The 13,721-nt window shown below is 47.0% G+C and overlaps 1 protein-coding gene across 1 annotated transcript in view; it reads right to left on the bottom strand.

Annotated features, from left to right (window-relative positions):
• Positions 1-13,721, bottom strand: part of MYO18B (myosin XVIIIB) — a 298,450-nt gene that overhangs the window by 29,213 nt on the left and 255,516 nt on the right. Inside the window, exon 40 of the mRNA XM_026447974.1 lies at positions 10,127-10,257. Within this exon, the coding sequence (XP_026303759.1) occupies positions 10,127-10,257 (131 nt within the window). The remainder of the gene's footprint in view (positions 1-10,126; positions 10,258-13,721) is intronic.

Raw genomic sequence — 13,721 nt, 5'->3', positions numbered from 1 at the left:
TGGGTGGCAGAATAATGGCCCCCAAAGATGTTCACATTCTAATCCCCAAAATAAGGGAATATGTTTCCGTACAGGGAAAAAGTTTTATTGGAACACAGTCACCTATTCACTTACATTTTGAGTACTTCCTCACCTATTTTGACTAAACACCAATCTTTACTTGAATCCAGCACTCAAGAAAGTCTTTATTGCCCAATAGCTAATCAAAGCACATGCTGGTGTTAGTTCTTGTTCACTATTTACCCTGGCTGACTCCATGAGTACTAGCCCCATGGGTGGACTCGGCATTCAGATTCACCCTCTTCCAAAGGGCTCTTCCCCAGTACTAGAGACCCATTCACTTCATGATGTCTAATCATACTGGGCATCTTCTCATGTCCTTACTCTTCTGCATGTTCCTGCTCTCTGACCCACTCTGTCCATACAGGAGGCTGGTCTGTATGGACAACATCAATGGGTTCCCTATCCCATCAATGGGCTCCCTATCCCATCAATGGGTTCCCTATCCCATCAGTGGGTTCCCTATCCCATCAGTGGGTTCCCTATCCCATGGCTTTCTCTTGGACTCAGCCAATAGGGAATGGAGCTGACAGTTCACAGGAAGGAGGGAAGAGAGGGAAGCTGAAGTACTTATTGTCCTGGATTTCTGAATTTTTCTCTACTGCCTTTCCTTGTGTTGGCTCCAGCTCTCAACCAAAGGCTCATGCCTCTCTCTCACTATCTTTCATGCATTTGTTCCTACCGGGCAGTGACCAACACCCCTTCTGGACCAAGAACAAGTCTTATTCATCCTTCAGCCCCAAAGCTCAGCCAGAGGCCTATCAGGCCTCTCTCTCGCTCTCTTTCTTTCTGGATTCCAGCAATTGCACCCTCTTCTCCTCCCTTCAGACCTTGCAGGAGTTACTGCTCTCAGTTGCTGCTATTCCCTCGGGGCTGCATCATCTATAGCTTGGGGCTTCCTCACACCTTTGTAAATAGTCCTTTTGTTAAGCTCTCTTCATTTAGTTTGTATTTCAGTTTCTGCCAGACTCTATTACAATAGCTAATCTCAATGCTTTTTCTACCTTAACAGGAAGATCTGCATTTACTAGGCCAATAGTTTACGTGACTAAGAAGCAGACAGCAAGCATGACCCAATATTGCACTGCTAACTACTGTTACACCCTTAATCACAGTGTCACAATGTGGGGGGGTGGGGGGGAACAGTGAAGAATTTAAAGAGGCAATCTTGTAAGAGCCTAAGATTATCAGCAATCGTTACTAGCCCCTCTTAAGCTTCTGATCTGGGAAAGAACTAGCCACAAAAACAAATTAAAAAAATGAAAGTATAGCTGCTTATGAATCCTACATTTTTATAGTATCTGCACACTGGTTGTTTTTACCCGTGAACCTGTTTCACTAAATTTGCATAGAATATCTAAGGCTGAAGTCAAGACCTACCAGGTGGTCTGTTTGCTCATTCATGATGAAATATTGTCCATACCAAGACTGGTATCTGACCTGGACCACATGCTTCCTACCATTTGAGCTAGTCTCCAAAAAAATGAGAGTATGTTTAAAATAAGGAGGCTGAATTAAGAGCTTCTGGGAACTAAGGCTCACGTTTATTGTATGAACAAATGCTGAAGGCACCTAACGCCTTTATCATGAGATGATCTGCAATGAAGTCTTCGGGACAGGAGATTTAAAAAAAAAAAGGCTTTCAGGCAGAAGCAGTGGAGAGTTTTGTACTGTCTGCTCCTGAGAAGCATTAAACCACATGGGCAGAACTCACTGCCATGTTGACTGCCTGTAAGTCACAGGTTACTGGTCCTGGAAAGTACTTGAGTTTGTACACCATGGTGCACGGAGCCCTCGAGCTCTGGGAGACACCATGAAAAGTGCGGGTACCAAGGGGTTAAGAAGAGAGACCTAAGAGGAAGGATTAGCCCCAAACCTTCCTCTCTCACTCCAGTCAGAAGACGGCTGCACTCCATCCTAAGCTAGAATTTTGTACATGAGTTTGCTTTGGTATAAAAAAGGAATTCTACAATAACGAGGGAGTTTGAAACCCACTGGCCCTTTTACCATGTGAAGAAAGTGTCTCTGGGCTACAAGCTCCATGAGACAAGTCCATGTCTGCTATTTCCCTACTGTACCCCGTGTCCCAGTACAGAGGGTGTCCATTCATTGTTTTCTGCTGAGTGGGCACAGGCCCAAAGGATGGATGACCTGTCCACGGTCCTGATTCATTTGGTGGTACAGCTGTCTGGGACCCTCATCTCCTGACATGAGGTCAGTGGTTGTTTCTCTCCCCTTGGTGCAAGTGGCTTTTCAAAAAAAGAACTTGACCAGGCATGGTGGCTCATGCCTGTAATCCCAGCACTGTGGGAAGCGGAGGCGGGTGGATCACGAGGTCAGGAGTTCAAGACCAATCTGGGGAATATGGTGAAACCCTGTTTCTACTAAAAATACAAAAATTAGCCAGGCCTGGTGGCGTGTGCCTCTAGTCCCAGCTACTCGGGAGGCTGAGGTAGAAGAATTGCTTGAACCTGGGAGGCAGAGATTGCAGTGAGCCAATATCATGCCATTGCACTCCAGCCTGGGTGACAGAGTGAGACAAGAAGAAGAAGGAGGAGGAGAAGGAGGAGGGGAGGGGGAGGGGGAGGAGGGGAAAGGAGGGGAGGGGAGGGGGAGGAGGGGAAGGGGGAGGCGGAGGGGGAGGGGGACTTGTGCTGGGAATTTGTAAACAGGGGATTGACGATGAGCAAGATAATTAATTCAGTGTCTTCAGCTGTACTTCTTTAGGGTCAGTCTTTGCCAGACAATTCCAGTCTAAATGCAAATGTTGCCTGGGAAGTAACATGTAAATTCACTGGCCCCATCTCACAGTGACAGACACAAGTTCTCCTTAATGACAGGGCAGTTACTGGGCAGAGAACAGAGACCTTGACAAGGGAAAGGAGGAAGTAGGTTACATTTGACATGACAGCAGAGCTTGGCCATTAGCAGTGTAGGTTATGGGGTCAGCCTGGAAATCAGATCATGGCTTCATCACTTACTGCATGGATTGGGGCAAGTTTCTTGACTTCTCAGTTCCTTCATCTGCAAACTGGGAATGATAATGGTAGGAACCTCAGAGAGTTGTTTTGAGGATAATGTATCCCAAACAGGTAGCATAGTACCTGCACAAAGTAATGTCTCAAGAAACGGTACCTACTCTTACAATTATCATTATTTCCTGTAATGCTGGAATAGATAAAGTAGTTTGGAGCCCTGACTCTCTGTGAATCCTACAAGCTAGATATATGGGCTAGAAGGAAAGCCAGGTGGTCTATGCAGCATGATTTAAACAGGTATATATGGTATTAAGGCCTTGCGTTGCAACTTGAACTGCAGCATCAACCTTCTTAGATTAATAGGAATGCTTTAAGTTGTTCTCCTTGGCCTGGAGCACATTCATTACTCACAGGGGACAAACTAGAAAGTAAAAAAGTTGCTGGAAAGGAGCTGTTGGCAGTTCCAATGACTGTCCTACTATGTAGCAAGAAACTTTACAGTTTGGACAGAGCCTGGGTCCATCACGAACAAATTAACTCAGAAGCATGTCCTCAGTAGCAACCAGAATCTTTGGTTAGACCCAGATCTTTCCACTTGTCCTACTGCAGCCTAATTTTAGCCAGGTTATAAAAGGATGTACGTTGGAAAATGTCCAACTTATACTCAACAAAGCAGTTGAGGACTCTTTTTTCAGAGCATTCATCTCAGATTGGACCAGCTGCTACGTACGCACTTTCAGCTAACCCAAGAGTAAGAGGTCATTCACTGACTCTCTACATCTCACCCAAACCCCTTTACCCCTTAGCCAAGGTGACAGACAGAGCAGCCGCAGCCCCTGGGCCATGAATAGACGGGACTGTCTGTCAGCCAGCGCATTCCTCCCTCCATGAATAATGAGCATGCACCAGGCCTGGGTGACTGGCTTAAAGCATTTCTCCATTAATCTAAGGAGGTTGATGCCACAGTGCAAGTTACAATGCAGGGCCCTAGTGCAGGAGAGCACATGTTTAAATTCTGCGGCATAGGCCACCTGGTTTTCTGAGCACGTAGCCACGTTTCCAGCCTGGAAGGCCTGTTACACTCAGATCTAATTCCCAACATGGGGAAATGTGACTTTTCGTAATTTGAACAAGTCTCTCAAAGAACCTCACCTGCAGCTAAAGCCTCTCTCTCTCTCTCTCTCTCTCTCTCTCTCTCTCTCTCTCTCTCTCGTATGTGTGTGCGTGTGTGTGTGTGTGTGTGTGTTTCTCTCCTGGCTTGGCTTTGAATTCTATTATAATTGAGAACTCTGGAGAAGTACCTCGAACCAGTCCCTCAGGCTCTAATCCAAACCTCTTACCCCAGGGTGATGAGGCAATTAGGAGTGAAGTGTAGCGTGGAGCTGCTAGCAAGTGGGAGACTATAGACTGGGGCCTGGGCAGGAGCTGGGGGTTCTGCTGTGGACTGTGGATTTACAATCTAGCAACACAAATACTTCTTTTCATTGTTTACAACCAATTTAATCGCACTGTGATCAGAGAACATGCCTTATACAATATTAATTCTTTGAAACGTGTTGAGACTTCATGGGCAATTTTTTTCCCAGTTTCCCCATCTCTGCGATATTATTGAAATCTACACTGTGTTTCCACCTCAGATCCAAGTTCTAAGTCAACACATGAGGATCAAGGCCTGCCGAGAATTAGGAAACGCTCCCTAAGAACCACGCTGGGGTCAGGGCTGGCTTCAGGGGCTGGCCACCCATGCCCAGAAGGGCCTGCATTTTGGTTTAATGCTCTTCTGTCACTGTCTTGAAATTTTTAATAATTTTTGAACAAGGAGCCCCTTCCTTCCTTCCTTTCTTTCTTTTTTTTTTTTTTTTTTTGTGAGACACAGTCTTGCTCTGTCACCCAGGCTGGAGTGCAGTGGCCCAATCTCGGCTCACCGCAAGCTCCACCTCCTGGGTTCATGCCATTCTCCTGCCTCAGCCTCCCGAGTAGCTGGGACTACAGGCGCCTGCCACCACACCCGGCTAATTTTTTTGTATTTTCAGTAGAGACGGGGTTTCACCATGTTAGCCAGGATAGTCTTGATCTTCTGACCTCATGATTCGCCCGCCTCGGCCTCCCAAAGTGCTGGGATTACAGGCGTGAGCCACCGCGCCCGGCCTTCTTTCTTTCCTTTCCTTCCTTTCCTTCCCTTCCTTTCCTTCCTTCCTTTCCTTTTCTTTCTTTCTTCCCTCCCTCCCTCCCTCCCTTCCTTCTTTCCTTCCTTCCTTTCTCTCCCTCCCTCCCTCCCTCCCTTCCTTCCTTCCTTCTTTTTGACAGAGTTTCACTCTGTTGACCAGGCTGCAGTTTACTGGTGCCATCTCAGCTCACTGCAACCTCTGCCTCCCACTTTTAAGCCATCCTCCTGCCTCCACTTCCTGAGGCCCTGGAACTACAGGCATGCACCACCACGCCCGGCTAATTTTTGTATTTTTGGTAGAGACAGGGTTTCGCCATCTTGGCCAGGCTGGTCTCGAACTCCTGACCTCAAGTGATCCACCCACCTTGGCCTCCCGAAGTGCTGGGATTACAGGCATGAGCCACCGCACCTGGCAAGCCCCACACTTTCACTTCACACTGAACCCTACAAATGATGTGGCCAATCCTGCCTGGGGCACTGGGGCATTTTAAGAAACTGTATCAGTGGGTTTCTATGGGTCATCTTCAGAGGAGAAGAAAGGTAGGAGAAAGGGAAAGAGGAAGGAGGGATGGAGAAGAGAAAAGGGGAACGAGAGGGCTGCTGCTCCCTCATCTACCTTCCTGGGGGACACTGGTCTTCTTTCACTTCCTAGAACGTGCCTTGATCTGCCCTTACTCATTTTCTCCAGGCCTTCCCGTGGCTGGCCCCTTCTTCTCATTCAGGTCTTAATTCCAACCCCTTCCTCTCTGGGAGGCTATATCTGCCTATCCTGCTGTTCATCATAGCACCACGTTCTCTGCCCTCGTAACTCCAATTGTATTCTAGTGTTTTATTTATCAGTCTGTGCACTTTATTTTTGGATACACACACACATGCACACATTCCACCATCAGAATGCAGGTTTGATAAAAGCAGGACCACCCCTAGGCTCTTCTCCCTCTCTATTCCTTGGCAATTCAACCAACCTGGGCTTTAGACACAGTTCCAAACGTTCATTTCTGCCTGACTTCAGGCAAGTTATTCAACCTCTCTTCATCTGTAAGAGAGAGAATAACGATAACGAGAAGCAACACAGCATCTCGCATGCAATAGGTGCTCAGTAAGAATTTATCAAACGAATGAATGAATGCAATTGATGATTCTCGTTGAGCCCCTACTACGCGCAAGGTACTGTGCTAGGAAGTCATACTTTTTCACTTGCTTCTTCTTATTAACCCATCTTAGACTCAAAGAGACGGAGGCTCAGAGAGGTTGAATAACTTGTCCAAGGTCACGCAGAAATTAACTATTAGATTTAATTGGCAATCAAACTTGTTAATGTGCAAAGCCTATTCCCTCTCAAATTCTTCCTTGACTTCCAATTGTAATAATCCTGCACGTTGCATGGGGCTTTTTCGGGTACAGGCACAAGATGCATTTTTTACACCTGGCATTCTGTAGTCAATTCACACCTCACGGCAACTCTGAAAAGCGGGTGATGTCCCTTCCAGCTATGAGGCAGGTGTTATATGGAAACTAGAGATCCAGTCAAGGAAAAAACATCAGAAGCCCAGCAGGGAGGAAGATTTAAGCCCATAGAGACAGAAGATCATGAAAAGTGAGACAAAGAATTCAGATTGGATTCCTGGGTGCCCAGGGCATGGAGCTCAGAAAGGGTAGATCAGAACAGAGGAGACAGATAAAGGCGTCTCTTATTAGGATGAGGGTGACAGCAGGGTCCCTTTAAAGCCAGAGGGGATTCCCCGCCATGCCAAGACTGGAGTGATGTCTGCAACCTTCTGTGACCTCACCACCAGGACCTCGTTCCCCCAGTGAGATGTCTGTCCCTTGCTTCTTCTTTTCCTTTTCATTTTATAATGTTTCTATTTCTTAATGTTTGGGGGTACATAGTAGGTATATATATTTATGGGGTACATGAGAGGTTTTTATACCGGCATGCAATACGTAATAACCACATCATGGAAAATGGGGTATCCATCCCCTCAAGCAATTATCCTTTGTGTTACAAACAATTCAGTTATACTCCTTTAGTTATTTTCTAATGTACAATGAAATGGTTATTGACCACAGTCATCCTGTTGTGCTATTAAATACCAGGTCTCATTCATTCATTCTAACTACATTTTTGTACCCATTAGGCATCCCACCTCCTACTGTCTACTCCCATGGGTTAAATTGTTTTGATTTTTATATCCCACAAGTACGTGAGAACATGCAATGTTTCTCTTTCTGTGTCTGGCTTATTTCACTTAACATAATGACTTCCAGTTCCATTCACATTGCCACAAATGACTGAATCTCATTCTTTTTCATGACTGAATAGTACTCCATTGTGTATACGCATCACATTTTCTTTATTCATTCATCTGTTGATGGACACTGTCCCTTGCTTCTTGTTGCACCTTCTTCCAGCCTGTCACCCACCCTTCAAGCATGGATCCTCTACCTCCTTCCAATGCTGTTATGTTTACTTAATTTTTATTGTTTACTAGAAAAGCAGTATTTTCTATGCAAGTGAAAATAGTTTAAACATTTTGCTCATTGACCAAAGATGGTAGTAACTACAGCCATTCATTCCTGCTGTAATTCATGCAAAAGCTCTATTGTTTCTATGAATGGAGAAGCCAGCCCAAGCATCAAACAAGTAATATTGACAAAAGGAGTTTGTAATTACAGTAAGTTCTGCCATGACACTAATAAAACAGGAGGAGGAGTGGGCAGTGGAGGTGGGATCCTAAATGCAATCATGAGCTGGAAAGCAGCTACAACATCAGGATTTGCCCTTTTACCAGCAGTTTGGCAGCTGTGCCAATTAGCAGGGAATGGCGGGAATATTTGGAATGTGCATAGAAGCCACTTTTGCACAAATTAAAGAATTTTTTTAAGACGAAGTCTTTTATTTAGAGGCAAAACATGAAGTTTTATTTACTTATTTTCTGAGACAGGGTCTTGCTCTGTCACCCAGACTGGAGTGCAGTGGCACAATCACAGATGACAGCTCACTGCAGCCTCAAACTCTTGGGTTGAAGTGATCCTCCTACCTCAGCCTCCTGAGTAGCTGGGACTACAGGTACCACCATGTCTGGCTAATTTTTTAAAAGGAGTTTTTGTGGAGATGGAGACTCCTTATGTTTCCCAGGCTGGTCTTGAATTCCTGGTCTCAAATGATCCTCCTGCCTCAGCCTCCCAAAGTGCTGGGATTACAGGTATGGGCCACCACGCCTGGCCAAGAACATGGAGTTTGAGAGTCCAGTGGCTCTCCGTCTTGCTCCTGCTGAGTGCAGACATCTTTACTGGAGAGTCTCAGGTTACAAATCCCTCAGCAGCTATGACCAGCCCAGGATTGCATTAAGGGAGGAGGTTATGCGCCTTCTAAAATTAGGTGTATGGAGTACATAACTTATTTGAGCAAAATCTCCTAAAGAGAGTACTAGTAGAGCTAGAGATGTGTGTGCATGCTCATTGCACAGATTTCAGAAAATATAAATAAACTTGAAGAAAAAAAAAACTGTCACCCGTAACGCCTTTCCTCAGTGTTACAATGTTGGTGTGTTTCTTCCAGTTTTTTTCCTTGACTATTCATAGTCAGCTCTAATATAGACAATATAGATGTCTGGTTCTTCCTGCTGGCTAAACCAGAGCTGATTTGTAACCCTCTCTGCTTCCCTTGCCTGTCTTGCACCCACATGTCCCAAAGGTCACAGCTGCCCCTGCCTCCACCCCTTAAGAGGGGTATGAGTGGCAAAGGTCTGGGTAGGAAGTTCAGCAGACCTGAGTTCTAGCTCAGTGTATGAAGCTAATTTGCTGTGTGACCTTGAACTTCTCTGCAGTCAGGGTGCTCATATGGAAACAGAGAGGGATGCATTCCAAAGACTGATATTTGACTGTTCTGGCTGCAGAAAAAAACAGCCTTCACAGAGAGGAAGACCAAGAAAAACTGGCTTTTAATGTGGCCTGTTCAGGTGTGGACAGGGGCAGCTTGCAGGCCGCAGGAGGGAACCACCTCTGGAGATTCTTTATTGGAAAGCGATGTAAGAAAGTGTCTTCTCTGCTACCCAGACTTTGCCACAGAGGCTAGAATGGGGGCAGGGATGTGTGGCAAGACAGGCAGCTGTGGTTCCTGGAGAAGCAAAGGTTCTCCAGGGTACAAAGTTAGCTCCTGGGAACAGAACGCTACAGAAGTTGGACAGCCTGGACCCATGTGTCCAGCTGGGATACCTCAAACTCTTTCCAGCTGAGCGGTCCACCTGTGGCCTGCGGTAGCTTGAGACTCAAGCAGAGATGGTGAGAAGTAGCCCATCTTCTGACAAAGGCAAGATGCCCTGACACTGAACTTGGGTGGTCTCGCTAATCACCAGCCCAACCTTGCATCCTTGAATCGGCCATTGCCCTTGTAAAACAATGTCCATTATTCTGTACAAACATAGCTTCCACTTATATAGCACTTACATACCTGTCATGTTCATCTGTGAACTCAATTAACTCTCAACAACAGCCCTATGAAATAGGCAGTAGATTGAATATATGAAACTTCCAGTCTGTATGTCAAAAATAGTCCCATCTTGGCAACTGCACGTGGTTCATGCTAATATTATTATGCCCATTTTACAGATGAGGGAATTAGGCCAAGATTGGACATGGAACTTGCAGAAGACCATACACTAGTCCTTATTCCAGTCACATTGCCTCACCAAAGGCTTGCTGAGCCGGACTGAGAGGTTTTAGCAACAGCAAGGAGAGGTTAATACCAGCAGGGCAACATACAGTCTCTCCTCACTCAAGTAAGCCATTGATGCCTCCAGCCCCAGAACATCTTTGGGTTTCCCAGTGAATGTGGCCCCAGCCCGGCTAAGGGGCAAAGTGCTCCCCAAGATGCCGTCCACCTGCTGCGCCCAGCCCCGCCCAGCCCCCAGCAAGTTACCTCTCAGTATCACTATCGCTGGATGCCACTTCTTCCAAGGCTGCCTGCAGGTCAGCAATCCGCCGAATGGACGTCTCCAGGTCTGTCTGGAGGGTCTGCCTCACTGCCCCAAGTTCCTCCACATACTTCTCCTGGGGACAGAGGATGCAAACACACGTTGGCCTTGGGCAAGAAATGCACCACCCATGCATGCACTGGGGAAGAGACACGCCCCAGGCTGAGCCTAGCGTTCACTGAGCACTATTAAGTGGTAGGTTCTCCACGAGAGGCTCTCTCTGTGGACAGGTTTATGGGATCCTCAACCAGGTGTTCCATGGTTCATAGAGGAGGGAACAGATACTCCAGGGCATGGCACACAGAGCTTGCTCACCTGTGCAGGGAGTGCTGCTCCCAGTGCATCTGACCCCAGGGCCATGCTCTGAATCTGCACCACCATGCGCAGTGGATACTCAGCCCATCTCGGATGGATGAGTAAATGTAAAAACCAAGAAGGGTCATGGAGTCTGGTTTAGGAAGCTGAGCCCCAGGGATAAGTCTAGTGCAGGAGGTCATGGGGAGAGTATAACAAAGATGGTTTTCTTTCAAGTACGTCCTCTAGACACCCCCAGCTTGCTGTCCTCACAGAAGCAAAAGCAAAGATAAAAAACCTAGCTGGGCTCCCTCTAGAACAGGCAAGCACGATGGGCATTTATGGAGCTCTTTCTGTGGCTAGAGCTGTGCTGAGTGTTTTGCAGCCAGGATCTCACTCATGCCTCGCAGGCCCAGCAGGTGAGTCTCTATTCTTGTTCCCATTTCACAGATGAGGAACTGAGGCCTTAAGAAGTAAAGACTTCATGGCGGAGCTGGATCTCTAGCTCAGTGCCTCTGACCCCCCTCTCAGGGTTCATCTTAGTGATCAGTACTTTCTGGTACCTTTCTAATCGGATTTTATCTGGACTCTTGGGAAAATCTCTGACTTTAATTTGTAACCTACTCATTGCTACCCTTTAACATACAATGATTGTCACCTGATGGTTAGTTTGCCCCCCAGGGGACATTTGGCCATGTCTGGAGACATTTCTGGCAGTCACAACTTGGGGAAATGCTGCTGGTATCTGGTGGGTAGAGGCCAGAGATGCTGTTCAACATCCTATGAGGCACAGGACAATCCCACAAAGAATTATCTGGCCTGAATGTCCACGGTGCTGAGTCTGAAACCCTGGGTGAGAACCAGAATCTAACCTCCTGGTAATTCATCTTATGGGGAATAAATCAAGAGGCAGAACACAGCTCTATGCCCGAGGATGTTTGCGGCGGTGCTACCGATGACAAGGAGAGGCTGGGATCTGCCTCATCACCCAGCAATTGGGAATGGTTAGAGAAATCACAGTGTGTCACTTTGAGGCTCTTAGGCAGACATTAACATTAGAAATAAGAATTGTGGCAGCACGGAGTGCTTCTGTGAAATAACATGAAGCAAACAGAATAGATCCAAACAGTATCATGCCCAAATCTATGCAAATAACACAGAGAATTGAGAATATTTATGGATGGGGCGAAGCGGGGTTATAGATGGGATTTTTCTTGTAAGAGGCTCTAATTATGTACAGTTTATTTTTGGACTGCTGTATAAAGGAACACACATACCAACTGAGGACAGTGGGAGGGAAGAAATTTGAGGATGTGGGGTCAAAGTGCAATTCTCAGCTCCCCATGGAACTGAGTAGGTGAGTGAAAATGAATGGCTCACAGCCCCTCTCTTAGCCTAGAGTCATTTTTCTCTTTCTCTCTCTTTTTTTTTTTTCTTTTTCTTTTTTGAGACAGAGTCTTGCTCTGTTGCACAGGCTGGAGTGCAGTGGCGCGATCTCAGCTCACTGCAACCTCCACCTCCCGGGTCCAAGTAATTCTCCTGCGTCAACCTCCGAAGTAGATGGGATTACAGGCACCCACCACCACGTCCAGCTAATTTATATATATATTTTTAAACAGAGATGGGGTTTCGCCATGTTGGCCAGGCTGGTCTTGAACTCCTCACCTCTAGTGATCCGCCCACCTTGGCCTCCCAAAGTGCTGGAATTACAGGCATAAACCACCGCACCCGGCCTCGTTTTTCTTTATTTTGCAGATGAGGAATTTAAAGCCAGCAAGGTCACTCAGCAAGGTCACTCAGGAAAGGCGCGGAGCTGGGATCTGAATCCTGGACTTGGCGGCTCCAAGTCCAGTGCTCTTTCTGCGGCTCTGATTGCATTCCCCAAAAGAAGTCAGCGAGGACCACTGCAGGGACACACAGCTCTCTGCAGATCGGCTTGCCCATTCACATTATTGTACGTCTGTGCCTTTCCAATGTTCTCTGATTTTAAAGAGAGAGAGGCAGCAGGCAAAGACTGAGTAAGCCTAAGGGCCAGGCTGAGCTGATGAGAGGGAGAAGGGGTGGCGGGAAGGATGCCACGGTGGTGGCATTAGAAGGGGCTGCCAGTCCATCCCAGTTGATTGAAGCCACCAACTGTGAAATCCCCATCTCAGCCTTGACAAGGTGAGAGACAACCCGAGGTTGGGGCCTCCGGGTTATCAGAGGAAATAAAGGACACTGAGGGACTGTGAAGGAGGGGGTGCTCACCCCAGGACATCAGCATGTCAGCTCATAAACGCACCTAGAAAATGGCTAGGTGCAAAATCCCAGCAACTTCTGGAAGCATCTGCCCAGTCTCCACTCTTTTCCTTTTTTTTTTTTTTTTTTTGAGACGGAGTCTTGCTCTGCGTCCCAGGCTGGAGTGCAGTGGCACAATTTTGGCTCACTGCAAGCTCTGCCTCCCAGGTTCACACCATTCTCCTGCCTCAGGCTCCCAAGCAGCTGGGACTACAGGCGCTTGCCACCATGCCTGGCTTATTTTTATTTTTATTTTTTTGTATTTTTAGTAGAGACAGGGTTTCACCGTGTTAGCCAGGATGGTCTCCATCTCCTGACCTCATGATCCACCCGCCTCAGCCTCCCAAAGTGCTGGGCTTACAGGCATGAACCACCGCACCCGGCCGGCTCCACTCTTTTCTAATGGGCCAGGACGATGGTGTCACTGGGCATTAGCCACTTTCTCCCAGATATGGCACCTGTGTCTTTGTAAGACACAGAGGCAGAAAAATCTGTATTGCTGTCTAAGATTCTATCCCACGTCCACACGTCTGGGCCATTGTGGGTTATGTGTTAAGTACAGCGAATCCTATAAGCATTGGTTCAATGAATGTCTAACCAAATGACCTGTCTGAGGTCACGCCGCTGGGAGACCACAAAGCTGAGATGTGCATCCAGGTCTTGGGTTCTTAAGTGGGAACCCTTTAGGTCACATGTGCTGAGATACGAGAAAAGGGTACAGACGCCCCTTCCTCGTTTTGCTTAGCTGAATCTTGCCCGTGTCAGTGTCATGCAGGAGCAGCAAGCTGTACAGTCCACATCCTCAGGGAGCTTCCTGGAGGGTAGAGGAGACAGACAGAAGGAGGCACTGTGTTTCAGGGATGGGTGGGCCTGGGCTGGGACTAAGCAAGTGGGCAGAAGAAATAGGAGTCTAAAATGAGTCAAATCCACAATATCATAAAAGTGAAAGTAGGCTCTGGAGCCAAGCTG

Source organism: Piliocolobus tephrosceles, chromosome 19 (genome assembly GCF_002776525.5).
Source record: "Piliocolobus tephrosceles isolate RC106 chromosome 19, ASM277652v3, whole genome shotgun sequence".
NCBI classification, from domain to species: Eukaryota; Metazoa; Chordata; class Mammalia; order Primates; family Cercopithecidae; genus Piliocolobus; species Piliocolobus tephrosceles.
The sequence above is the reverse complement of the archived record's forward strand: the minus strand, read 5'-3'. Positions and strand labels throughout refer to the sequence as shown.